Genomic DNA, 24826 nt, shown 5'->3' with positions numbered 1-24826 from the left:
TGGCGACCTGATGGGTGAAGTGCGGAGTTTGCAACAGCCGAGAATTGCCGAAGACGAAAGCTCCGAACTCTGCTCCGAAATAGCCGAAATGGGTCAACTTGTTGCCAACGCGTGGGACTGCTGGGACTGGACTGGATACTGGACTGGATATGTGACGAGCAGCAGACCAGACCCACTCACAGCATCGCAAACTGACAAGAGCACGTTTTAGAACACAGCTATGACCGAGGAAGGAGAGAATATAACCTTGAAGAACAAGGTACTCGTTGTAGGCCACAAAGGTGTCGGCAAACTTCAACTGGTGCAAGGTGAGCTGGGACGATGATCTTTGCGATTTTTCGCCCTCTGCCTTGCCTAGTACCAATTCTTCCCAACTCCTTTCAGAACTTTGCAAAATTCTCGACTCGACCAGCCAGCCGATATCAGATACAACACCGCAATGCGTCCCCTTATCGCTAGCGACAAAGTACTACACGGCGGACATTGTCTTATGGGTGGACACCCTTGAACCAACCGCCGACGGAGCTTCAGCAATCGACTCCGCGGAATTGCGCGAACTGGGGGAAGCGGTGGACGGTTTCATTTATGTGTATGACCGCGACAAGGTGCGAGGAGGACTTGGGACGTCTTCATTTGGGAGGGTATGAAAGTTGGGAGGGTTTTTTCTGAGATCATATCCGGGCTCCTCTGTGTTTAGTCAGAAACGTTTGAGCCACTTCGGAGTTGGACGACGTTCCTAGACGACGTACAGCCAAATGTTGCGTTGTGCGTCGCCAATACAGTCACGGAGCCGACCCGGACCGCAGCAGAGACGCCGGTTCATCTCCAAAACCACGAAGAGTTCTGTCTAGAGCACGGGATGGAGTTCATTGATCTGTACCCATCTCTACCAGAAGAGCGGGACTCGACTGACGAGATCACGGAAGACGAGATCATGGCGGAGCGCGTTGGAGTAGATAGGATAGCGGAAGCGTTGGAGAACAATATGTGGGACGGTATGGTGCGGGGGACGAAATCAACCACAGCGAAGCCGACGTCGAATGGGTCGGCAGGAATTGGTGCGTCGGAGTCGGCAGCGCAGCAAACGCTGTCTGGGGAGCCTGATATGGAACCGTCGAATGCAGACAAGGCGAATCTTGCGAATGCGGCAGAGGATAGTATACGGCGGCTGTTATCGATGATGGAGGGTGCCGATGGTGGTGGGTCGGATGCTGAGGAAGTTGATGATGACGATTTTGAGCGGTCACTACGGACGTTGCAGACGCTGAGAGGTCAGTATGCGCTCGTTCAGTCGGTGCCATCGCGACTTTTCTGCGCTAGTGGCTGAACAAGAACATATCCATCAGAACACGGAAAGACTTTATCCGATAGTGAAAGACGAGCGCTGGCAGCTCAGTTCGCCATGTCGTTGGGGGTTACATCGAGCGATGATGAAGCCTGAGCGATGAACGCAAGCAAACAGAGTGGCCCGACGCTCGACGCGGCGACGTCACGTTGTCCTGTCCTTTTCGCTGTTCCAACGATGTGCGTTCCCCCCAGCATATATATATGTACATTCAATCGAAGGATCCTGACGCAGCAAGCATATCAATTCGACGGCGGAATCGTATAGAGTCGGCAAGCTCTATCTATAATCTATCGACTAGACCTAGCGCAGATTTCATTCATAGAAATTTCGCCTCCAAGCGGGTGAATAGTTCCCTAACTTGATGCAAATCCATCATCCCCAAATCCTTCCCGTCGCGTTGTCGAACCGTGACCTTCCCAAGGTCTCTTTCCTTGGCACCGACAACCAGCATGAAATTGTATTGTGCCGTCTGCGCCTCTCGAATTCGCTTCGAAAGGAGGTGATCCGTTTCGTCCACGTCAACGTGCCAGCACGCAGTAGGATGCTTTCCGTTCGCATCTATGTCCTGGCCCGATGCCGGGGGTGGTGGGAGGCCCTTCCCGCTGAGCTCCGCTGCAACCTTCCTAGCATAATCGACGAAATCCATCCCAACTGGGACAACCATGGCCTGCCTCGGGCTCAACCAGAACGGCCATTTGCCCGCATAGTGCTCAATCAGCACCGCCATCATGCGCTCCACAGACCCCAAAATCGCGCGGTGAACAATTACGGGCGTCTCAAAGCCGCCATCTTCCGCCTGGTATTTCAGCTGGAACCTCTGCGGGAGCTGGAAATCGAGCTGGATCGTCGCGGTTTGATGTGCGCGTCCGAGCGCATCCTTGACCATAATGTCAATCTTGGGGCCGTAGAATGCCCCATCGCCTTCCTTAACGGTCCACTCTCGACCCGTGTTGCTCAGTGCGGTGCGGAGCTGGGCCTCCGCGCTGTCCCATTGCTCTTTGGTACCCATGAAGTTCTCCGTCGGTCGCGTAGCGAGAGTGAGGTGGTATGAAGGAAATTGGAATATGGAGTAGACGCGATGAATGAATGATAACGTGGCCGATATCTCGGAGCCGATCTGAGCGGGACGGCAGAAGATGTGAGCGTCATCTTGATGGAACTTACGGACCCGTGTTAAGCCGGTCAAGGCGCCAGATGCCTCATTTCTGCAAACGCAAAACGGTCAGCATCATCTTCCAAAAGTCATGACCTCCAATTCGAGGGATGCGAACCTATGCACAGGACTGAATTCGGCGAGACGCACGGGTAGGTCCCGATACGATTTTGCGGAGCTGGCGTAGAGTAAGCAGTGCCCCGGGCAATTCATTGGTTTCAGCCCATGTGTCTCCGACTCGGCATCGTCCGCCTTGTCACTTCCACAACACCCACCATGTCCGTCATGACTTCCGCCATTAACGACGAACATGTCCTCCTTGTAGTTCTCCCAATGCCCAGACGTCACCCATAGTTCCTTGTTAAAGAGAAGAGGCGTGATCACCTCCTGATATCCATAACGTCTGTACTCAGCCCGCAGGAAGTCCATCAGGCGCTGCATGATTCGCGTCCCGTGTGGAAGCATGAACGGTGACCCAGGTGACATTGGATTCATGATAAAGAGACCCTGCTGCTTCCCAATCAGCCGGTGATCTCGTTTTGCAGCCTCTTCTTGCACATGTTGCCAATGTTTCAAGTCGTCCGCGTTCGGGAATGCGATTCCATACACCCGCGATAACGGCTGGTGTGCCCCGGCATGCCCCGTTTCCCACTGAGCACCGGCTGTTCGTAACAGCTTGTTCGCTCTCAGGTATCCGGTGTGAGGCACGTGTGGTCCGCGACACAAGTCGATGAAATCGCCGCATCGGTATAACGTGACGGGCGCTTCTTCTGGTATCCGAGACAGGAAGTAGAGCTTGAAAGGGTTCGTTTGAAACAACCGTTCTGCAACAGTCCGCGGGACAACCAGTCTTGTGAATCTGGATTTCTTCTTCCCGAATGCCTTCATGTCTCCTTCTAGATCCTTCATATCGTCCTGTGTCACATTGTAGATGGCCCCATCTGCCCGCGTCAACCGCTGAATCCTCTGCTCCATTGATTCGCCGGCTATGAACCCGGCGGACAGCTCCTTTCTGATCAGAGCATCGTAGAAGAAGCCGCCAGTGGACAATGCTGGACCATCGCACAAAAGCACATCGTCGCCGAACTTCTTTTCCATCGCCCACCCAAGTAAGTGAGCACCTGAATGCCATATTGTTTTTCGAGCCAATGGAGAGTCCGAGGTGGTGGGAATAAGCTCTAGTAAGCAATCATTCTCCAACGGCCGAGAGAGGTCCCAAGGTGTTGCTCCGTTCACCAGCCCAAGCACATATTGATCGGGTTGAAAGTTTGCCCCAGAACCTGCGGGCAAAAGTCAATTAAAAGCAAGTAGGGCGAGGCAGTCACATCGTCTTACACACTTTGTATTGCCTCGAAGGGGGTAGTTCTCCCCGCTTCTCCCACGACCGGTGCTGAACCGCCTGATAAGGTGATCTTGATAGACTTCCCCGACCCTTGTAACAAGCCTTTAAACTTAGCGAACTCCTCGTCCCATATTTCCAGTCGCTGTGAGACAAAGGTACGTCTGGGCCCTGCACCACCATCGAAGTTTAGCGCCACAAGCGCCGCAAGTAACAGTTGAAGCTGCAAGATGTTTTACGTACCCGAGCCGGTGACGGAATTGACAAAGAATGCCCTCTGACGAGGTATGCACCATTTACTTTTATGGAGGCATGTCAGGGTACTGACGGCATCACCTCTGAGCCGCCACATCGCACCAAGCCAGAAGCGTAGTCAGCCTGTCGTTTTTCCTGAGTACCTGACGTTGTCCACCTTCCATGCGTTCCCATGGCAGTTGTTCTTTCACGAGTTGTTTTTGACGGGTCGCTCGAGTCGCTCGCGCCTGGCCATCCTGTCACTGACGTCCTTTCTCCTTCTTCTGCCACAATATCCCTCGCCGCAAGGCCAAACAAAACCACCAGATCCCGATGATTGCTGCAATAACACACCACAGTGGCAGCAGATGGAGTACGAGCTATTGGACACTGGAAACATAGATGCTGCGAGCACGAGTAAGCAGAAGGAAGGCATCAATTGCGCGAATCTGCTGTCGGTCTATCATGCAATCGGTGAATGAAATTAAGCAGGAGGAAGGAGGAGTGTGCAGTACAAGACAGCCAGTCGGGGAACATGAGACGCAAAGAACCGTGGAACCCCCAAATTCATAGATCAGACATGCCAAGATTGTATATTAGGATGATTGCCTTCACACGCCAAAATGTGCACATAGAATGAATACGCAACACAGGAGGTACGCATTTGAGAGTAGAGGTTGCAGCCCTGGTGATGGATATCGCAATCAAAGCACTTGCGAAGAACGGGTATAGACCGGAATCAAGCAGATGAGGGATTTTCGGACTTTAATCCCTCCACAACGATTCCCAAATCCCTCATTTCAGCTTGCAGCTGCGAGATGTTGACGGTTGTTCCGATTCTAAGTTCGGTACCGGTACCCGCACATGACTCGAAACCTTGCGTTCCATGTCCACGCAAGTTGAACCCGGTCGAACCGGAAGTGGTGGCAGCAAGCCACTGAGTGGGCCGTAGGACGTGCGGTGCGTACGCAGATGATTCATGTTTTTTCGCCTCTTCAGACGATCTGAGTGGGTATAAAAATTCGATCGCAGCTCCTCCCAGACAACGCGGTCCAAAAGCTCCTCCTCCCAACATTCAAGTACCGAGGGCGCGCCACGCCGCGCTCCTCCTAGTTGCGCGTAAGGCTTTTTCCCCCCTCGAAGGCCTATTTAAGCAAGCCTCGAACAGGCTCTGTTTTCATCATCACACACTGGCCTCTTATCATACTGTATCGTCCGGTACTTCCACAGGACACTCCCTCCATCCACAGAGACTCGCCAGTCCCCGGAACGGAACGCCAACAATGTCGGGTCTACCCAGCTCAGACATCGTGAAGCTCGTATGGGCTCGCATCGCAGGCAGCCCTGCCGTGGCGCACCTCAAGAATGCCGTCTTTGCCATCGTGCTCTACCGCTACTTGACAACTGTCGGTCGGGACATCTCGTATAAGGGACCCGTGGGTGCCTTCAAGGCATACTTCAAACGGGCTCTTCAGGTATGTTAGCGCTCGAATAGGTGAAGGCCGTCGCGAAGTGTGACATCGCGATGGGGCCAGAGAGCTGACGAGCGAGGGGACAGAAGCTGGCGCTGGCGTCCGGACGGAATACTAGGCGGTGGAGAGATTGGCTTCTTAGGAGTGGTAGCATACACCTGGGTGCTGATCCTTTGACCTTCACTTCCCTGTCACCAGTATGTCTTGACTCTGTCGCGGAAAGTGATTCCAGGCGCCAACTCCCTTGTAAAGAAAGAGGTAGCGAAACATGTTGAAGGAATCGAGAAGAAGATGGTCAACATCCAGCCAGGCACAAAGGTCTACCGTGCCCTGCCCGCCGAAGGCCTGTCGGATGGAGCCGTCCGCTCGGAACTGGAGAGGTACCAGAAGATGGGACATGTCAACTGGAGGGACGGAAAGATCTCAGGCGCTATCTACCACGGCGGCGAGGATGTTTCTGCACTTATCACAGATGCCTTTTCCCGTTTCACCATCACCAACGTAAGCATACATGCGCCTTACTTCTCTTGGATGTCGGACCTAACATGCGCTTCCCGCTTTTCAGCCACTGCACCCCGAAATCTTCCCCGGCATCCGTCAAATGGAAGCCGAGGTCGTCTCAATGGTCCTTCGAATGTACAATGCCCCTGACTCTGGTTGCGGAAGCGTGACCTCTGGTGGAACTGAGAGCTTGCTGATGGCTATCAAGGCCTACCGTGACATGGCGAGAGATCAACGCGGAGTCACGGAGCCTGAAATGTATGGACATGATACCCGAACTATCCGATGTCCCCGCGTTAATCAAAGGATAGCAGTCTGATCAACGTGTTCTCTCTCATCAGGGTCGTCCCCGTTACCATCCACGCTGCATTCGACAAAGGCGAAAGCTACTTCGGAGTCAAACTCATCCACATCCCGATCGATTCCACCACTGGCAAGGTAGATCTTGCCAAGGTCGGACGCGCCATCAACCGTAACACTATCCTGGTAAGCACGCGCGTTACCTCTCCGTTCTTTTCGCATCTATCATTCCTCACTCGCTCCGCCATCCTGTAGATCGCTGGTTCAGCACCCAACTTCCCCCATGGTATCATCGACGACATCCCCGCTCTCGCCGCTCTCGCCAAGAAGGCGGGCATCGGCATGCACGTCGACTGCTGTCTCGGAGGCTTCATTGTCCCCTTCGTTGAAAAAGCCGGTTTCCCTCTCGACCACCCTTGCGATTTCCGGGTGGACGGCGTGACGTCTATCTCTGTCGACACTCACAAATACGGATTTGCGCCCAAGGGTTCGTCGGTCATCATGTACAGGGATAAGTCTTACCGCGACTACCAGTACTTTGTTGCTACTGAGTGGACAGGTGGGTGTGCACGTTCATCCCTTGTGATATTTGAGAGTCGATCTCACCTTTCCCTTAGGTGGTATTTACGCGTCTCCAACTATTGCTGGATCTAGGCCTGGCGCCTTGATCGCTGGCTGCTGGGCAGCCATGGTGCATTTCGGTGAATCTGGCTATGTGAAGAGTACCAAAGAGATCATGACCTCGGCTCGTAGGATCCGAGAAGGGTAGGTGTCTGATTTCATGTGTTGTATCACTACCATAATCTTGACAATGACTCACATAACTCGTTCTACAGCATCAAGAACATCTCCGGCCTCAAAATCGTCGGCAACCCCATCCTCTCCGTCGTCGCCTTCCAAGCCGAAGCCCCAATCAACACCTACGCCGTCGCCGACCTTCTCTCCCGCAAAGACTGGCACCTCAACGTCCTGCAGAACCCGCCCGCAATCCACATCGCCTGCACCATGCTCACCCGCAACTCAGCAGAAGAGCTCCTGCGGGACCTCGACGAAGCCATTATGGAGATCAGACGCGACCCGGCTGCCGGACAGGGCGCCGTTGCGGCGATCTATGGGACTGCGGCGAGTGTGCCGGACAGGACTATCATTGCGGATGTCACGAAGGGGTTCTTGGACGCTTTGACCAAGATCTGAACTGTTCGTTGAGTTTCCATTTGCTTCCTGACAGGACCTTACGTTTTGGGAAGTTGTTTTCGCGGACGTTCGCTACTTTTTGGGAAGTTTTGCCTGCTTCGATGACCCCCGCCAAAAAGTACCTCGTGCATTCCCTCCTTCGATAGTCGCCTCTTTATTCATACCCCTCCTCCCATGTTCCCTTGTCATCACCCTTTTCCCGACCCCATCGTTCTTCGCACGCGCACTTCCGCCCGCCTCTTTTGTTTTCCTCTTCGTTTCGCGTAACAAATCAATATTTTTCCACTTCATATTACCTTTTCTTTTTTCGTCTTCAGACTTCATATCGTGCTTCGTTTCTCGTCGTAGTTACCCTCTTGCGAACCCTTTTCGATGGTTCTTGTTATCGCGCTTCTATGTTTTATTGCTGTTTCCCCTTACCGTTTCCAGCCTAGTAGATAGACCTCCTGCTTTTGAGATCAAAACAACCGATAAAGGGTCTCATTTGACCCGTGGACTTTAATCTGCGTCCATTTTAATCTCTTCATTGTCCTTCGTCTCCTCCCGATTTTGAGACCAGCTTGAGTGATCCTGTTCTTCCTTGCATGCATACAGCAAAAGTGGGGCGGAAGCTAATGTGTCTTTTTATTATGCGAGAAAAAAGGTAGAGACTAGCCAAAAACAGCATCCATAGCCAAGTCCAGCGGGTGGTCCAAGAACGGGGTCCAAAAGTGGGGAAGGAAACCAAAAAGTTGCATCAGTCCAGCGACAACCGGCTTTCCGACCAGTAATGACCGAAGAAGGCACTGGGCCATCACCCATCACCTACGGCCGGTCGACACCACCCGCCGTGGAGACCTTATTGCTCTTGCCGAACCATCTGCCGAGGATGCCTTTACCGCTCTTCTGGCTCTTAGCGCTGCTTACCGACTCGCGGCTGGTGACGACGCCGCTGTCGTGCGTGCCGGATTTTTCTTGGCCGAGGGGCGTGCCGGGGTGCTCGTCGTCTTGAGCGGCTTCTTGGGCTGCTCGGACGTTGTCGTCCAGGTTCTGGGCGGGAAAGAAACAACGATTATTGGAAAAAGGAGATTTTACGATGAATTGTTCCTCTCGTTGGATGAGAGACTTACCTTATAAGAAACACCACGAGAGCTGTATCCCTTCTTCAAGTTCGAAGAAATGTTGGGGGCGAGGTTATCTCCCTGCGTTGGCTCCTCCGGAGCCACCGGCACCTCCACCTGTTGCGGCTTCCTCTCGGGAGGTGGTCCGCAGTTGGACACGATGAACGGGTGCTCTAAGGCCTCCGCGGCGGTCTGACGGTCTTTCGGGTTCACGACCAACAGTCGGCTGATAAAGTGCTTGGCTGCGGGAGTGTGGAATTGTTGCGCGAGTGAGAGGAAGTCAGTTTTAGTGGTTGAGAGGGATGAGTGGCTTACCAGTGTCGGAGATGGGATCCCACCAGGGCTTGTCGAACTTGAAGTTGCCCGCCATGATCAGCTTGAAGAGCTCGACGTTGTTCTGGTCATAGAAAGGAGGGTATCCACAAAGCCTGCATCCAAAACGCACTATTAGTATCATAGCAGGGAATGAAATTTTCCACATAGAATTACGCACAGAATGTATGTGATGACCCCCAACGACCAGAGGTCCACCTCGCGCCCATAACCCTGGCGCCTTAGTACTTCCGGAGCTGTTTTAAAATTGAGGCGAAGATCAGTCGGGAACATCGGAAGGGCAATCGGAAATAGCTACTTACCAACGTATCCCGGAGTTCCACAAGCCGTCTTCATCACTTCCTCGTCGTTGAAAATCTTCGACAGTCCAAAGTCACTGATCATGATCTTGGGACGCTTTGATTTGTCTGAGAGCAAAAGGTTCTCGGGCTACACAAACAATCGAAAGTCAGGGGGATTGAAGCATTGCAACAGCGCATGACTCACCGTTCTGCGTTCCATACCTTCAAATCACGGTGAACGATGCCCAAATCATGCAGATAGTTCAATGCAAGCAAAATCTTATGAATTATCCTAGCACAATCAACCTCGGTGTATCGACCACGTTTGACAATATCATCAAAGAGCTCGCCGCCAGTGACGAGTTCCATAACCAGGCACAGCTTGTTCTCGTTCTCGTACATCTCGAACATCTGGATAATGTTCTGGTGGCGGACTTTCTGCAGAATCCGGACTTCGGTGTCGATCATGCCTTCCTTGCCTTTACATTTGGACTTGTCGACGATCTTTACGGCAAATTTCCGGCCGCCGTTTCTTTCGACACCTAGACGGACTTCGCTGAACGCGCCTCTTTGATTTGGATAAGAGCAGCAAGATGAGCGCGTGCGGAGGCCATCGTGAGTTGTAACGCGGGAAGCAGACGGTTCAAACTCACGTTCCCAAAGTCGAGCCGAGCTCGTATTTCCGGAAGAAATCGTCCATCTTATATATTTGCCCTACTCCTGGTTGCGTCATGGTTGCTTTGGCTTTCAAGATGCCTGAGGTGAGTTCAAGGGCAATTAAGCATCTGGGAATTCACACAACTCCGATATCGCCCATGAGGTTACCGACTTACAGTGGTCGACGTTCTATGGTAGCCCTTGCAGTTATGATGGAGCAGTGCTTCCACTTGCGAGTCAAAGACTTTGTATTTACCCAAAGCAGCTGGAAGTCAGTGACGAGAGCGAGACAAAGACGGAGGGCAGTGGGAGAATATCACCTCAAAGCCGGGAGGCTATGCATAAGTCTCCGCCGGTCCCCCCCATAGGATCAAAGAGAAGAGTCTTAACCTTGTTTTGGCGTATGTATGGAATAACAATACTACGAGTATGGCGGTGGCGGAAAGTTAGAAGGCGATAAAGTGTGAAGCCCCCAGTAAATGAATGGAATCGGCGATGGGATGTTAGTTTCGACAGCGTGCTGTCATTTGCCAAGCCACGTCCTGTGGCGTCTGCGCCACCCGTCGAGTTGAGAGGCGAGTCCGAGTTTCCATGTCGGGTTTCCATTCCTATCGCCATTTCGAACCCAGACGACATTCGACTCGAAGACACCCAGCAGTGTGCACATACTGCGAAATAAGTCTTTTGTTTCCAGTCATACGGCAGTCTCCAGCAGCGCAAATGGCTTTCCTTCCGCAAATCGCCATTCGGGCGTGCTCAGCAGCACCGTCCACCGGGAAGGTTCTGGCCGTGATCGCAAACCGCATAACTACCCCAGTACTGCGATCTAGCACGTTACGCACCCACACCCAACAGCAACAACAACAACAACGATCCCTCCACATACTACAAAGACTCCGCCAGTCCCCATCCCACCCCAGCCCGCTCCCCCCAACCTCAACTTCATCCCCCGCTCTCCTATCCCAACGCCGCACCTACCGCCCCCACACAACCGCCGAGGACAGCCAAGGCCGCTCCATCCGCACGATTCCCGACCGCCCCACCCAGGCCTACGCCCGGCTGCGCGACGTGATTCAGGAGTCCCGCCTGCGGGAAACTGTGCGCGCGCAGGAACGGTTCGAGCGCAACCCGGATCGGAAGAGGAGGAAGAGGAAGGAGAAGGAGTGGAGGCTGTATTTGGCGCATGTGAGGAAGAAGGTGCAGATTGCTTTTCATTTGAAGACCAGGTATGTCCCGGTGGGGTTTCATGGGTTGTGTGGGGTGTTTTGGTTGGGCCTTTTGGAGGTTGGGAATTCACCGTTGTTTCTTGCTACGACAGGTCGGCGTTGGAGAAACAGAACTACAAAGATATATAGAGATCTTGGGCCTTCTCGCCACTGTACATATTGCAATATCTATTTTTGCGAAACGAGGGTTTGATTTAATGGGAGTCTGCCATTTTTCGCACCTGTGGGTGAATACGGGAGGGAACTGGTGGTCTTAATGAAGCGCCAGCAGTTGCGGAAGGACCAGGGTGAGGAGCGAGAAGGGCAAGAGGAGGTAGATGCTGAAACACCGCGAGAGGCGCCCGTGTCGTTATCTTCATCCGGATTTGACTGAGGAAGATCCACGAAATCCGGTCAAGTGGGGCTTGGGAGCGCTTCCAAAATCAGATTATTGTCCAATCCCACAACCCCACACCACCATCACGTTTCTCACATACGCGGAGGGGAATCATAGAATGCTGCCACAGCGTACCCAAAATACATTCCCCTTCCTCCTCCAAAAAAACCACCTAGTTGTCTTTACATGCTCCCCCCTCTCAATGGACAGATACAGAATCACATAGTCGAATCAAACCCCTCCGGATTCGCCGGTGGCCGCACACTCGGTGTTGCCGTATGGCCCTGCCCCTTCGAAGGTCTAGTCTGCAACGACGGCAAACCCCCCACTTTATCCTTCTCCCCTTCCCTATCCGCCAGTGACGCGCGGGTCTTTCTTGTTTTCGCCGTCGGGGTTGGCGTGGGTGTCGGTGTCGTGGCGGACGAGGATGATGACGCCGACCGACCCTCAGCAGGAATAACAGTCCCAAACCCGGCAGCCTCATACGCCAACTCCCTCTCCTTCTGCGTGAACCCCCTTGGGCGGGAGGTCTCGATTGATTGAGGGTCGACAACGACGTAGCGGATGTCGGTGCCGGGGTATTCGTAGAGGGGGTGTTGGAGGAGGCGTTCCTGTGGGGCCATCAAGGTCAAAGGTCAGGCAGGGTATGTGATCGTTTGTTGAAGGGGTTGGGTGGGTGGGCCAAGACTTACGGTGATACGGCGTAGACCGCGCGCGCCTGTCTTCTTCTTGATGGCCACTTCTGCGATTTTGCGGAGGGCTTCGGGGTGGAATAGGACTTCCATCTGTACGGCATAACATACGAAATAATCAGCACGGATCGTGCTCGGTAACAGACTTGGCGGCGGGTCACTCACGTCGTCCATCTCAAAGATCCGCTGCAGCTGCTTCGTCAGTGCGTTCTTTGGTTCCACCAGGATGCGCACGAGGTCTTCGATTTCGAGGGCTTTGGCGCTGGCGAGGACGGGTAACCTGCCTGGAATGCAGCATTAGTCTTTGGATTCAAAGAGAGGAAGAGGAGTGGTACTGAGATATGAGGTTCGATTTGTTACCTACGAATTCCGGAATCAGACCGTAGCGGATCAAATCTTCCGGTTCCGCGTGTTGCAGAACATTGTTGGCAGGTTCGTTGGCGTCAGACGCCTGACTCCTCACAGGCGCATCAAACCCAATCGACTAGAGTTGAAAGGCGCCAGGCTTCGTAAGTCTCTCATCAGATCCCAGTCTGCTGATACACCCGACATACCCCCTTAGCCCCAACCCTCTCATCCACAATCCTATCCAGCCCTACAAACGCGCCCGAGCACACAAACAATATATTCGACGTATCCACCGAATAGACATCCCCACCCTGCGCCGAGTTCCGCTTCGAGCCCGCTGTCCCCGGTTTCACTGTCACGTTGACAACCGTGCCTTCGAGCATCCGGAGCAGGCCTTGTTGCACGCCTTCGCCGGAGACGTCGCGTTGGTTGGGGTTGGCGGCGTCGGAGCGGCGGGCGATTTTGCTGGAGGGGCAAAGATGTCAGTGATATTCAATGTCAATATCATTGCTGGATGTAACTCCACTCACTCAATCTCATCGACGAAGATGATCCCCTTCTGCGCCCGGTTCACGTCAAACTCGGCATTCTGCAGTAATCGGTAGATGCAGATTTCTACATCCTCTCCGACATATCCGGACTGCGTGAACGGCGTAGCGTCATTCATTGAGAATGGGACGTCCAGGACTTTTGCAAGCGTACGCACGATGAGCGTCTTGCCTACGTAAGTAGAAGTGGGGAGTGAGGCGTGTGGCGGGGTGGATATAGGGTATGATAAGGGCGGTTCAACATACCTGACCCCGTGGGACCAACGAGCAGCACATTGCTCTTGTCAACCAGAACCCGCTCCTCGGAGTCCATCGCGGAACGGAGATGACTCGGCTGCGGATTGAATCGCTCTACTATGGGATTCTCGGAGGTCAGCACCATCGCTGGTCAGTGATGATACGAAACTTCCTCGAAGGTCTTACCTTCGCGAGGATCCGCCGACTGAGCCTGCTTCATATTGATCTGCAGCCTCGCATAATGACTGCGCAAGGCTACAGCAAGCGTCCGCTTCAAATCCTCCTGCCCAATGACAAACTCGTCCAAGTATGCACGGATCTCTCGCGGGGTGGGTATCCGGGTATCTCCCGTGGCCTGCTGTCCGTTATCGACCTCCTCCTCCACGGCCAGTTGCGCCTGCGCAGTCCCGGTGATCTGGCTGGTGATGCGCTCCTTCAGCCGTTTTGTGGCGGATGTGCTGCCGTTGTGAGGGCCCTGTTGATGATCCTCTATGTGGGTTTGCCGCACGGCGGCTATTGCAGGCGACGGCGCGTCGGAGCCGATGGCGTTCGAGAAGTAAGAGGCAGAGTAAGAGGGCTCCGTGTCTGTCAAATAAGTTTTGCGCTGCTCGGCAGCGGGAATGGCGCCTTCTGGACCTCGGTATCTCAGCGGCTCCCTGTTCGTGAGTAGCTCTCGGTAACCTGCTTGCACGGGATGATAGCGCCTGCAACCCGGGCGAGGGCGGGAGCAGCATTGCTTCGCCAGTCGAGCATGCATCTCGAACCTCGCTTGTGGGGATCTTCAGCGGAAAAGAAGACTTCTTGGACTGCTACTTGGACTGGGGGTTGCGGGAGAGGGAGGAGTGGGCGCGTCCCCGAGCGAGCGAGCGATGTGTCACCCTGTGTGTCACCGCTTTCTCTCGCGGATGGGTGGCTGTGCAATCTTCGCAAGACGCTCAATCGCCCACCTGCCCACCTGCAAAGCCTTCGTAACCGATCTACTGTACATACAGTAGCTCCCCAAACGCACTCCGCAGACAACGGTACTCGAACTTCCAACGACGGCGCTACTTTTGCATTCAAGCCGGTTGGAGTACAAGACGTCAAGCGGTTGTGGGTCTCTTTTCAATGTCTTTCGTCCGCGGAGTCGCCGGAACACGGCGCTTTGTATGCGCCAAGTGCACCGCTGCCCGCTTGCGCCAAAGAGACCGAAATCAGTGGAGACGGACGCTGTTCTCGCTACGTTCCGCATTTGGAGGGTCGGCGCCCCCCAAAACCCAAGCACCGGATTTAACCAAAGAGCAACCCAAGGGATCGTCGTCGTTGGAGCGGTCGCAAGGGCAAAAGTCGAGTTCTGTGGCCGTTAAACGATTTCCGACGTTAGAAAACGACGATGAGAGGGAAATGTACGATGAACTTACGGTGCGATTCTTGGAGAGGCTGAGAACAACAGAAGGCTCGACCCACGAGGTGTGGGACGATTACACGAAACTGATGGAAAGCACCCTGGACAACGTCAGGTGGTCTACCATGGCCCATCATCAGCTTTTCCGCATACTCGACAGCACCCAGACCAATGCGGCCGCAGATTCTAAAGCGACAGTGATGTCGTCCATCGTTCGAAAGCTGGCGTCGTCCGCAAGCTCCGAAGAGTACGAGCGCCTGATACGGCTGCACGACGACCGAAACAACTCCTCGACAGTAAATGCTCTCATCCTCGAGATGAGGCGCAAAGGAATGCGGCCTTCGATCCGAGCTTATAACAGCCTCATATCGGTCTATGTGCGGAATAACCAGATGGCAGCTGCTTTGGGTGTTCTGGACAAGCTCAAGACCCCAGAGTCGTGGGATCCTACCGCAGAACACCCTCTGAAGCCGGATGCGACAACGTACACTATCTTGATCCGCGGCTTCTTGGAGAAAGAGAGTCATGCCGAGGGCGAGCGCTTGTTTCGAGAAATGCGCGCGTTGGGATTCAGCCCTAGCGTTTCCATCTACAACCAGATGATGATGAGCTCTATCCGGCGAAAGCGAAACACCGCCGCCATCAGATTGTTCCAGGATATGCAGCAGTCTCTCGATATCGTGCCCAACCTAAGTAGCTATCGACTGTGCGTCGCCGCACACGCCAATAACCGGAATCACGAAGCGGCGCGGAAAATGCTCAATGAGATGTTGAACTCGAACAGCGCCATTGTGCCTCGACCAGACTATGCCATCTGGAGAGTTGTCATCAAAGCCATCGTTGCCGCCGACGATGTTTCTGGTGCACTACAGGTCTTCAGACATCTTCAAAGCCTTGCGCCGAAGCGCCCGACGAAGGGAGATGTCGCGCATGCGGCCGTCGTTTCTCCAGGAGCAGATATCTATGACTCTGTCATCGGGCTGTGCTGCTCCCACGGGGATGCAACAACAGCTCAGGAGCTGTATGCGGACATGGTGGAACGGGGTATCGAGCCACTACCCTCGACCCTCAACCATATCCTACGGATGTTAGCGAAGCTTTCGAAATGGGAAGAAGTGGACAATGTCTTCGAAGATGCCGCCACAAAGACGAGCTCACTCGTGGCTTTGGACGTCATCGCTGATCTCATTTCGGCTGCTATTGCCGACAAAGCGTATGACACTGCGCTCACACTAGCCCGAAAGTCCGCCATCCCACGGTTAGCCTCAACCCCCACCGACACTCCTCGCGGCGCCGCGGACAAGGTGGACGAAGCCATATGCAACCTCTTCGAAGCGCTCGCAGTCACCGAGCGGATGGATGACGCAACTGACCTCGTGAGCCGCCGACGACAAATCCCCTTTCCCGTAGCTGCCACCACACTTTCACAAATGTACACGGCGCTACTACGAGGCGCCGTGGCAACGAAGCAACCCTGGGACTCCATCCAGAATCTGATCACGACCTGCGCCGCAAACGGCGTGTCACATACCCCGGCGTTCTCAAACGACGTCCTGAAAGCAGCGTGTCAAGTCCACACCAAACCGACCAAACCCATCATAGACCTCCTAGACTCCAATTCCATCACCCCGTCAGTCCCCGGCTGGCTCGCCGTCCTCGACATCCTCCTCGACACCAACCGCTCAACCGAGTTACGGCTTCTCCACTCAGAACTCAAATGGAAGACGGGAGAATCGGCCAAACTAGGGTTTTGTGTCCTGGATATCGTGTTGGCGCGGTTGGATGGGCGGAGGGACACGGCGGAGGTCGGGGACGGGGAGGTGGGTGAGGGGTGGGCTGCGAGGTTGTGGACGGGGTTGAGGGAGGAGGAGGTGGAGATGATTGTGGCGATGGTTGCGAGGCGGGGGGTTGGGACCGGTGGATGAGGGCGGGTGTGAATTTTGGTTTGCCAAGTACGTATTCAAGGTGTTTTGTGGGGAATAGCTCGATACCAATGCAGTTCCGATCGACGATGCCCAATCTCGAAAGTTCGTTCCTGTCCAGGATGTGCTTCAGTCTTCTGTTCTCGATTTTTCTGCACCATTTTTCAATGTATTCCCACATACGGTGTTGCATCTATACGACAATGATGACTATGCTAATAGAAACTATGGCCCCCATGCGCTATTACGCACACAACATCCCCGAAGCGCTAAATCACAGTTTATGATTCCCAAAAGCCAACGGCTCATAAACCGCCTCCGAAAGGTAATTCCTAATCGGCGGTCCGACATGCAACCCCAAGTTCCTCGCATCCACCATATCAGGTCTCAAATGCGCCAACGTCGGCGCCCCCAGCAACCGTAACGCCATGTTCATTTCATCCTTTAGCAGCTGTATCGCCTTCTCGACTCCTGGCTGCCCGTACGCGCTCATGGCGTACAGGAACGGCCGACCGATGCCCACGGCTTTGGCGCCCATCGCGAGGGCTTTGATCACGTCGGTTGCGCGCCGGACCCCGCCGTCGATGTAGACTTCCATCTCCGGCCCGGGGTGGTCTGCGTAGTAGCTTTTGAGGGCGGCCATGACCTCCGGCAAGATCTCCAGCCCCGATCGGGCAGTCTCCAACTGCCGCCCGCCGTGGTTGGATAGCACGATCCCCGCAACGCCGTGTTGGGCGGCCAGGACGGCGTCGGCGGCGCATTGGATGCCTTTGAGGACGATGGGGAGGTGTGTGATGCGTTTGAACCACGGGATGTCGGCCCAGCAGAGGGTGTCGTCGATGAAGGTGGAAATGGCGCGCGCGGCGCCTTCGGAGCGTTTTACGTCTTTTTCTTCCATTTCGGCGGGCCGGTCGTCGACGAATTTTGTGCGCATGTCCTTTTCGCGGTTGCCTGGTGGAAAGACATGAGGTGTGAGTGACAACTTAGGTTCACCGCTGATGTGCCCGAAGGGACGCAGGCTAGGTACCTAATGCAGGCGCATCCACAGTGATGAACAAAGCCTTACACCCCCTCGCCTCGGCCTGCTTGACGATCCGCTCCGTGATCTTCCTGTCCTTGTTCACATACAGCTGAAAGAACTGGACTTGATCCGGCCCTCGCACCGCCGTCATCTCATCCAACGAGAACGACGATAGCGTCGGAAGCATATGGATGATCTTGGATTTCCCCGCTGCGCGTGTCAACGCCAGTTCTCCCTCCATGTGCCCCAGTTTTCCTAGCGCCGTTGCGGTCATGTAGAATGGAGCGGAGGAGGGGTATCCGAGGATTGTGGTTTCGAAGTTGATGCGGGACACGTCTACCAGGACTCGGGGGATGAGCCACACCCGTTGGAAGGCACTCGTGTTTTCTCGCAATGTGATTTCGTCGTCGGTTCCTGGACGACAACCTTGGGTCAACGGGCGAAAGCAAGCCATGATGCACTGAGAACCTCTCATCTTACCAGATGAATAGTAGTTCCAAGCACCCTTCTTCATCGTCTTCCGTGCAATGTACTCAAACTCGTACATGTTCAGCACCCGAGCCAAGTCCGGTTTTCCCTCCTCGGCCATTGTGCCTTTCGGTTGCGACCCGGGCAGCTTCACGGCTTTCTCTGGAACCGTCTCCTGATCAAGAGCACCAATGAGGGTTTCCGGCGACAACGTCCGACTTATGACATCCTTCGAGTGAACTTCCTCGAAGGCTTCGGTTCCGTCAGTCCCTGTTTGTAAAGCGGTCAGAGGCTATGTATCTCCGCTCGACACTTCGCGGTCTGCTTGGCAATGTGCAACGCTCTTGAACGAACCTGCTTGCGCAAGAATCAAACGTCGCCCGCCCTGCCTCAATGCTTTACTTAACGTATTACTTTCCAGGGTGGTCAGCATATGCCACAGAAACATACCGGGTGTTCGTCCAGAAAGGATGTCAAATCGTAAACCTGGCCGTGAAGAGCGACCCAGCAGTCGGTTGCTTTGTTATGCCGCTGCAGCTCTTGATAGTCTATTACCCTCCCATCCTGCGTCTTTCCTGGTGACATTGTCTCTGCACTATGCAAGTAGTATATTAGCCAGTATTCCCAGTTTGTGAAAGTCGTCCAGTCCAAAGGTGTGCTTTCGTTTCTGGGCTGGAAGAAACTCCGTCATGCGCTCATCACCCACATCACTTACTTTATCGACGCGTTCTGGCGCTGGTTCCGGCAGGCACATGTCGACAGCTGTTCTCTGGGGCTTGCCCAATGCCCATCCTCGGAGGTCACTACAGAGATCACGCCCAACCTCACTCCCTCCGACACGCACCCCCAGCAACATGACCACCCCTCACAAGCGTCCAACAAGAGCCTCCGCAAAACGGGAAGCAGATACCCCCTCCCCGCGTTCGAAATCTTCGCCCCGCAAACCGAGGCCTCCATCACCCAGGCAGTCGATTTTGGCACGGACCAACCCACTACCCATTATCCAAGCGTATGCAGCCGCTGTTATCACTTACTTGACGAGTTGTGTATACCTGTATGGGCTTATCTTTAGCAATGTATGTGCATTGTGCTGCGTTTTGGAGAAGTCTTCCTTTGAACTGTTTCACCAATGGGATGTGATTTTAGTGGTTGAATGCGAAAACAGGCACGCAAACGAAACCGTATTCAGCGCTGAAGAACAAAATAGTGATAATAGGTCCGGAAACCATCGCGCGTTCTGTGGGATGTTAATGGCCATATGCTGATGCCCATGATGGGTTGCAGGGGATGACCACGCTTTTGGCTACGGCGACGACCTATCTGTCGCCGGAACATCAGGTTCGATCGGTCAAGTAGCCTTGTCTATCTTAATCAACGAGTGTCTCAAACAGCCCCCGTTCTCTAGGAATTGCGGGACACCTCCGAAGAGCCTTACTAGGCGAACGCTACAATCTACGTCAATCATGGGTGATTCATAACCGCGGAGCGATGGGGACGACGAGTGAGGATTGGTATGTATTCCTTCCCAGCAAGCCCTTTCGCGCGAGGGCTTCGACTAACGCATGGGTCCAGGCTACCGAAAAACGCAAAAGCCCCCAACGCCGGGCGCACCAAGTTCGAAGCGGTGTTTGAAGACCCCACATACGCGGACGCCGATGTGGTGATCGTGTTCCTCGGGTCCAATGACTACCGGTTCGTTCACCGTCCCTCATACTTCATCACCACCCTTCGAGAGAATCACTGACCAGAAACCGCATCACACCCGCAGCAACCCCACCCTCGACCCCGAGTCCACAGTCCGCAACATCGCCGCAACCTGCCGCACACTCTCCACCATGGGCAAAGACGTCTGGATCTGCACGATACCCAACCACAACGATGAACCCAAAGGCGACGCGGTCGTTGAGGCCAACATGAGGCGGAATGAGATATTGGGGTTGTGGATTCAGAGGTTCGTGCATGGATACGGGTGGGGGAGGACGTGGCTGGGAGGCGGGTACTGATTGTTTTTGGTGCGGGGGGGTAGTAATCAGGAAATAGTGAAACCCGGCCCACCGCTCGACGCACTGAGTTACGATTTCCGACACAAATCGTTCTGGACAAGTGATGGGCAGCATTTTTCTGCTAAGGTGAGCATGGACTCAACTAACCCCGTTTGCCTTGAAGCTTGGGGCATTCCGGATCTCATGTGTTTGTACTCAGGGATACCGAAAGTTGGCAAAAGACTTGGCAGACCTGATGCGGACGAGTCTTGTTAAGAGGGAGTTTGCGAGGCTTAGCAAGTCTGTCAAGTTTTGAGAAACGGGGACCAACGGCGCTGAGCAGGGCCCCATGTACATCGTCGCAACCTGCTTTCCGCAAACGCCGGATTAGATAGATTCATAGCCTGATCCCCCCATACCCAGCCACCCACGGGGAAAAGTCCCTCCGCCATATACAACCCAGCATGCATCAAACGTAAAATGGCGCCAAGCGTCGTCTATTATCACCGACCAGCCATAAATAAAACACAAAAATAGCTTAAAGGACATAAGTGAAGAAAATCACAAAAAGGGGAAAGAGGCACAAACAAAAATTACACGGGGGCCCAATGTGTGTGGCACCCTCAGCAAAAAATAAAAAGTCAAGCCCGATAGCGTGCGTAATGCTGATGCTTCTCTATCCATTCTAGAATAATTAGATGGCGGCTAGCTCTAATCGGAGTCTGTTGGAGAATGAGCCGAGGAGGAAGCAATGGTCAGTACTGGTCCAAGTGACAAAAGGCATTGCGAGTGACGAAAAGGGCTACTCACCAGTATCAGGCTCCTTAACCCCCCCTTCAACCAACCACTTCATATGCCTCGCCCTCCTCCTAACCTCCCTCGCCTTGACATCATTCCTCGTCATCTTCTTCTTCTTCGGCTTACTCGCCACCTTCGCCTCAATCTTCTTCATCGCAGCCTCCTCCTTCGCATGGTCCTCAAACGCGTCCGCGTTGATCCCATTTTCGTTCTTGTTCTTGCGTGTCAATCGACCGGCTTCGACGTTCCAGACCTCCGGGCACAGCGCGCCGACAAACTCCTCGTTGTGGGAGATCATGACGACCGCGCCGCCCCAGTCACGGATGGCGACGGCTAGCCCGCCGAGGGAGTCGCGGTCGAGGTAGTTGGTGGGTTCGTCGAGGACCAACATGTGCGGGTTGTTCCACATCGCCGCCGCAATGACGACTTTAACTTTCTGGCCCCCCGACAGGCCGGAGATGGCGTTATGGTCTGCAATGTCGCCGTCTAGGCCGACATCCTCGATGTGTTTGCGGATTACACTGGGGGAGAGCTCGCGGTACCCCTGCCCCTCGCGCGAGGCTTCACGGTCGTCGAACGCCTGCACGAGTTTCTGGAACCCGAGCTCTAGCAGCTTCTCGCGGGGAACCCAGGTGTTGTGTTTGGGTATCAGACCCACCCATTTGACCTCGTACTGGAACGATTTCTTCAGCTTGGATCGGCCGATGAGGTATTCGATCCTGCGTTTAGACCCGTCAATGTCGATAGGTGTCTCCATCTGTTTCTCGTCCTGCTCGGTCAATTTTCGGGACTCCTTCTCGAGCACTTCGCGGTCTTCACCGCCTTGGTACCGCCATTGGATGTACTGGTTCGGTGTCTTTTCCAAGTGCTGGTCGAGGTGATGGAAGGCGTGTTGCGCGACGTAGCCGACGCGGAGGTTGGGGTGTTTCCAGACTTGGCCTTCTTGGGGGATCGCTTCGCCGGTGAGGACCTTGATCAGCGTGGACTTGCCGGCACCGTTGGGCCCGATGATCGCCACACGGGACGAGAGGGAGACTCCGACTGACACTCCGCTGAGGGACGGTTTGGGCGCTCCCGGGTAGGTGTACGTCGCGTCGGTCATTTTCAGAATCGATTTGGTCTTTGAGTTGATTCCCTGCAAGAAGGCCGGCGGGGGAAAGGCGAACTTGACGTTGTCGGTGGAGAGGGTGTAGTAAGATTTCGCCTCCGGCCTCCGCTCCACGAATTTCGACAGGTTGCCCTTATAGAACACCAACTTCTTTCGCTCGTAGTGAATGATGTCCGTGCACACGTTGTCGAGGAACCCAGAGTCGTGGGAGACGACCAGGACCGTGAGGTTTGGCTGGGAGGTGAGGTAGTTGACCAGCCACGCGACGTTGCCAACGTCCAGGTGGTTGGTGGGCTCATCGAGTAGGAGGAGGTCGGCGTTCATGAGGATCGCGCGGGCGAGCTCGAGCTTCATCTTCCAGCCTCCGGAGAGGCTCCCGACCTGCTGCGCAATGCGTTCGTCGTCGAACTGCACGTCCCGGAGGGCCTTCTCAATCGCGTCGCGAGAGATACCTGCCAGACGCTTGTCAGTAGCGACGAAATCGAGCACGGGCAGGGAGGTGTCCTCGCCCTGCAGGGAGTGCTCGACGAGGACCGCGCGGAGCTGGTCTTGGGGTGGGAAGTTCTCGACCTTGCCCTTGGAGATGGCGCGCATGAGCGTGGATTTGCCGGCGCCGTTGTGCCCGCAGAGACCGTAGCGACGGCCGCGCATGAGACGGAGGGTGGTGTGGTTCAGCAACATCATTCCACCGTAGGCGAGGGAGAAATCGCAAGAGCAGAGTTCCTCGCCCTCTTCCTTGTCGAGACCGGACTCTCTCAGACGACGCTCGTGTTCGACGTGGCGGTAGTGCGTCGCGAGCTTGCCGAGCACAGCGTCGGCTTGGGGCTTGGGGATAAACGCGGCCAGGTACGGGGAGCAGTTCTGTTGCCATGCCTCGTCGTGGTAATCCTCAGCAACGAGAAGTTCGTGCAACACGCTACCAACGTGGTTGATGGAGACGGCGGCGAAGGGGTCGGTGTCCTTCCAGCGGGCGACTTCGGCGAGGTACGCTCGGAGACGGGCCAAGACTTGGTTCACAGACTCGATTGTCAGCGAATCTTTCAAGTCGGCACCAGACGCTGCTACATCTCCTCCGGCACGCATGAGCGTGTTCTTTGCGACGGTTGCAAGCTGACGAATTTCAGGGAAGGCGGCCGTCTCGATCAACTTGTCAAGACCAGGCAATAGCTGGGGTAAGAATTGTCCAGCTTCCGCGGGATCCCTGACCAACTTGCAAAGATTGTCGGTGATGACGGTTGTTGGGCGGACGACGGCCATGGATCGCTCGTTCAAGGCACGAACGAGGAGGGGGACCATGATGGCCAATGCCGGTCCTGTGACTTCAGCAACGAAAGTGGTAGCAGAAAGCTTCTGCACACAGTCGGGTACTTCGGTGGGCCTGGCCATGCAGGACACCAGCATGGGAAGGTGAGGAGCAATGTCGGGGTTGTTGGCGACGGCGCAGACATCTGTCATACACTTTGTTGCTGCTTTTTCCACTTCGGCTTTGGTGTCGTGCAACCGCTCGGTGACGTTGGGGATGATCTCAGGGAGGGCAAGAGCGATCTGGTCCGGTGCAGTTGCAGCCAACTTTGACAATGCTTCCAGAGCCCCAACCATCGTTTGCCACTTTCTCGTCATGGCTTCGAACAGGTAAGGGAGGATGTTGCGGGTGGAGTACGGTGATACAACGCCGAGGAGAGCGTTGACGGCCATCTCAGCGGCCTCTCTCACGGGTTGACCCTTGTCCGCATAGCTGTCAAGGAGGATGGGAAGCAGAGGGAGAAAGTGGGGTTCGATGGGTCGCCCTATGACCCGGACGAGTCCGTGAAGACCGAGCAGGGCTCCTTCCCTCGCCAGACCGGACTTTTTGTTCTGAGCTTCGCGAGAGAGGTTGTCGAGGACACCAGCAGTGCGAAGCATGTGCAGACCGCCGGCTTGAACGGCTTCACCCAAGTCCGCCGCAATGGCGACACAATCGTCACTGGTTTCGCAGGTGTATAGGTCGTTCAGAAGTTGCTTGATACGAGCGACCGACTCGAGCGATCGTTTTGCCTGGTCGAAATCCTGTTCCGGGGCAGAGTCCATGGCGGCGACTGGGGGCATAGCGGAGTCGTAGTATGCAAGTGGTCAAGTCGTACTACGGGTTGTACTGACCGTCTCTCCAGCTGAAAACCGAAGGTGGGGTATTTGGCAGGCAGTCGCAAGCGGGGATGCTTGAGAGAGAGGACGAGAGACCCTGAGAGCGTGGCCTTAGTTCGAGTCGAGTATGGAGGAGACAAGAACAGCAAGGCGACGAGGGTTGAAAAAGGAAAGCAAGAGCAGCAAACAGAGGGACGAGGGAAGTCTTGTCTGCGGAGCGGGCCTTATGGGAGGGGAGGGGGAGAAAAAGAGAAAGCTCCAGCCAGAACCAAGCGCAAGGGAGCCTGCCTGAGGGGCAATAAGCTAAATAAGAAATCCGCGCGATAAGATACGCATCGTCAATCAAAAGCAAGCAAGCAAGCAAGCCGGGCACTGTGCTCGTGTTCAAACTCCGCGCGCCGAGGGGGCCTTTCTCCTTCCAGAAGCGACGCACTGACTGCATATAATTCAAAGAGACACGACAGACAAAGCGAGGGAAGAAAAAACTTTTCTCCCTCCTCTTTTCTTGCCCGTGGGCTGGTGTCTGGATGAGCAATCACCAAAAGACGGGCGCCATATTTACAATCCGTCCTTTGGATCTCCGCCTTCATGATCGCGCATTACCAAGGCTCCGTTTATTGAATTCGCTTCTGAGATCGACGCGATTGTCATCGTCATCGTCGTCTCACGTCAGCACTTCCCAA

General features: G+C 54.7%; 10 protein-coding genes across 10 annotated transcripts; 5 read left to right on the top strand and 5 right to left on the bottom strand.

Moving 5' to 3' along the window:
• Positions 1-220: 220 nt before the first annotated feature.
• On the top strand, positions 221-1441 carry EV422DRAFT_567128 (uncharacterized protein; the record flags this gene model as incomplete). Its single annotated transcript, XM_053072506.1, has 5 exons — positions 221-308; positions 385-605; positions 698-1058; positions 1125-1271; positions 1347-1441. 5 exons carry the CDS (start codon positions 221-223, stop codon positions 1439-1441), a joined length of 912 nt encoding a protein of 303 aa, XP_052925954.1.
• Positions 1442-1664: 223 nt separating this feature from the next.
• EV422DRAFT_567127 (uncharacterized protein) lies at positions 1665-3599 on the bottom strand (the record flags this gene model as incomplete). Its single annotated transcript, XM_053072505.1, has 2 exons — positions 1665-2553; positions 2620-3599. 2 exons carry the CDS (start codon positions 3597-3599, stop codon positions 1665-1667), a joined length of 1869 nt encoding a protein of 622 aa, XP_052925953.1.
• A 1758-nt stretch (positions 3600-5357) lies between these two features.
• On the top strand, positions 5358-7541 carry EV422DRAFT_567126 (pyridoxal phosphate-dependent transferase; the record flags this gene model as incomplete). Its single annotated transcript, XM_053072504.1, has 7 exons — positions 5358-5549; positions 5745-6047; positions 6112-6305; positions 6389-6533; positions 6603-6906; positions 6965-7112; positions 7184-7541. The coding sequence occupies 7 exons, from the start codon at positions 5358-5360 to the stop codon at positions 7539-7541; spliced, it is 1644 nt and encodes a 547-aa protein (XP_052925952.1).
• A 567-nt stretch (positions 7542-8108) lies between these two features.
• On the bottom strand, positions 8109-10255 carry EV422DRAFT_527967 (kinase-like domain-containing protein). The gene is made up of 8 exons (XM_053070242.1): positions 10089-10255; positions 9909-10011; positions 9478-9823; positions 9277-9403; positions 9135-9210; positions 8957-9069; positions 8651-8883; positions 8109-8570 (listed from the first exon to the last, which is right to left on the bottom strand). Exons 2-8 carry the CDS (start codon positions 9986-9988, stop codon positions 8346-8348), a joined length of 1200 nt encoding a protein of 399 aa, XP_052925951.1. The 5' UTR covers positions 9989-10011; positions 10089-10255; the 3' UTR covers positions 8109-8345.
• A 377-nt stretch (positions 10256-10632) lies between these two features.
• EV422DRAFT_506071 (uncharacterized protein) lies at positions 10633-11267 on the top strand (the record flags this gene model as incomplete). Its single annotated transcript, XM_053068534.1, has 2 exons — positions 10633-11138; positions 11231-11267. 2 exons carry the CDS (start codon positions 10633-10635, stop codon positions 11265-11267), a joined length of 543 nt encoding a protein of 180 aa, XP_052925950.1.
• A 33-nt stretch (positions 11268-11300) lies between these two features.
• Positions 11301-14073, bottom strand: EV422DRAFT_594772 (P-loop containing nucleoside triphosphate hydrolase protein; the record flags this gene model as incomplete). Its single annotated transcript, XM_053073586.1, has 9 exons — positions 11301-12125; positions 12207-12299; positions 12372-12490; positions 12567-12690; positions 12761-13019; positions 13085-13274; positions 13349-13456; positions 13526-13995; positions 14051-14073. 9 exons carry the CDS (start codon positions 14071-14073, stop codon positions 11733-11735), a joined length of 1779 nt encoding a protein of 592 aa, XP_052925949.1. The 3' UTR covers positions 11301-11732.
• Positions 14074-14328: 255 nt separating this feature from the next.
• On the top strand, positions 14329-16784 carry EV422DRAFT_40431 (uncharacterized protein). Its single transcript, XM_053066975.1, has 2 exons — positions 14329-14428; positions 14648-16784. Exon 2 carries the CDS (start codon positions 14723-14725, stop codon positions 16646-16648), a length of 1926 nt encoding a protein of 641 aa, XP_052925948.1. The 5' UTR covers positions 14329-14428; positions 14648-14722; the 3' UTR covers positions 16649-16784.
• Positions 16785-16794: 10 nt separating this feature from the next.
• On the bottom strand, positions 16795-18830 carry EV422DRAFT_527957 (FMN-dependent dehydrogenase-domain-containing protein). Its single transcript, XM_053070241.1, has 5 exons — positions 18585-18830; positions 18489-18519; positions 18147-18404; positions 17673-18080; positions 16795-17596 (listed from the first exon to the last, which is right to left on the bottom strand). Exons 1-5 carry the CDS (start codon positions 18717-18719, stop codon positions 16920-16922), a joined length of 1509 nt encoding a protein of 502 aa, XP_052925947.1. The 5' UTR covers positions 18720-18830; the 3' UTR covers positions 16795-16919.
• Positions 18831-18988: 158 nt separating this feature from the next.
• EV422DRAFT_567120 (SGNH hydrolase-type esterase domain-containing protein) lies at positions 18989-20432 on the top strand (the record flags this gene model as incomplete). Its single annotated transcript, XM_053072503.1, has 8 exons — positions 18989-19210; positions 19281-19350; positions 19419-19472; positions 19540-19645; positions 19707-19826; positions 19903-20085; positions 20161-20263; positions 20337-20432. The coding sequence occupies 8 exons, from the start codon at positions 18989-18991 to the stop codon at positions 20430-20432; spliced, it is 954 nt and encodes a 317-aa protein (XP_052925946.1).
• A 395-nt stretch (positions 20433-20827) lies between these two features.
• EV422DRAFT_567119 (P-loop containing nucleoside triphosphate hydrolase protein) lies at positions 20828-24107 on the bottom strand (the record flags this gene model as incomplete). The annotated part of the gene is made up of 2 exons (XM_053072502.1): positions 20828-20838; positions 20927-24107. The coding sequence occupies 2 exons, from the start codon at positions 24105-24107 to the stop codon at positions 20828-20830; spliced, it is 3192 nt and encodes a 1063-aa protein (XP_052925945.1).
• Between the last annotated feature and the right edge of the window lie 719 nt (positions 24108-24826).

Source organism: Fimicolochytrium jonesii (assembly GCF_025526975.1).
Source record: "Fimicolochytrium jonesii strain JEL569 chromosome Unknown EV422scaffold_10, whole genome shotgun sequence".
Classification (NCBI taxonomy): Eukaryota; Fungi; Chytridiomycota; class Chytridiomycetes; order Spizellomycetales; family Powellomycetaceae; genus Fimicolochytrium; species Fimicolochytrium jonesii.
This window is presented reverse-complemented; position numbering and strand designations above follow the sequence as displayed.

Excerpts from the sequence above, each read along its gene's own strand:
- EV422DRAFT_527967 (XM_053070242.1), bottom strand. The coding sequence starts at position 9,988 with ATGACGCAACCAGGAGTAGGGCAAATATATAAGATGGACGATTTCTTC. Across the intron at positions 9,824-9,908 it reads CTCGGCTCGACTTTGGGAAC|AGGCGCGTTCAGCGAAGTCC; the intron begins GTGAGTTTGAAC and ends TCCAAATCAAAG. Across the intron at positions 9,404-9,477 it reads TCGTTCACCGTGATTTGAAG|CCCGAGAACCTTTTGCTCTC; the intron begins GTATGGAACGCA and ends TTGTTTGTGTAG.
- EV422DRAFT_40431 (XM_053066975.1), top strand. The coding sequence starts at position 14,723 with ATGTACGATGAACTTACGGTGCGATTCTTGGAGAGGCTGAGAACAACA.
- EV422DRAFT_527957 (XM_053070241.1), bottom strand. The coding sequence starts at position 18,719 with ATGTCACCAGGAAAGACGCAGGATGGGAGGGTAATAGACTATCAAGAG. Across the intron at positions 18,081-18,146 it reads TTGGAACTACTATTCATCTG|GAACCGACGACGAAATCACA; the intron begins GTAAGATGAGAG and ends GTTGTCGTCCAG. Across the intron at positions 17,597-17,672 it reads TGTGGATGCGCCTGCATTAG|GCAACCGCGAAAAGGACATG; the intron begins GTACCTAGCCTG and ends TCTTTCCACCAG.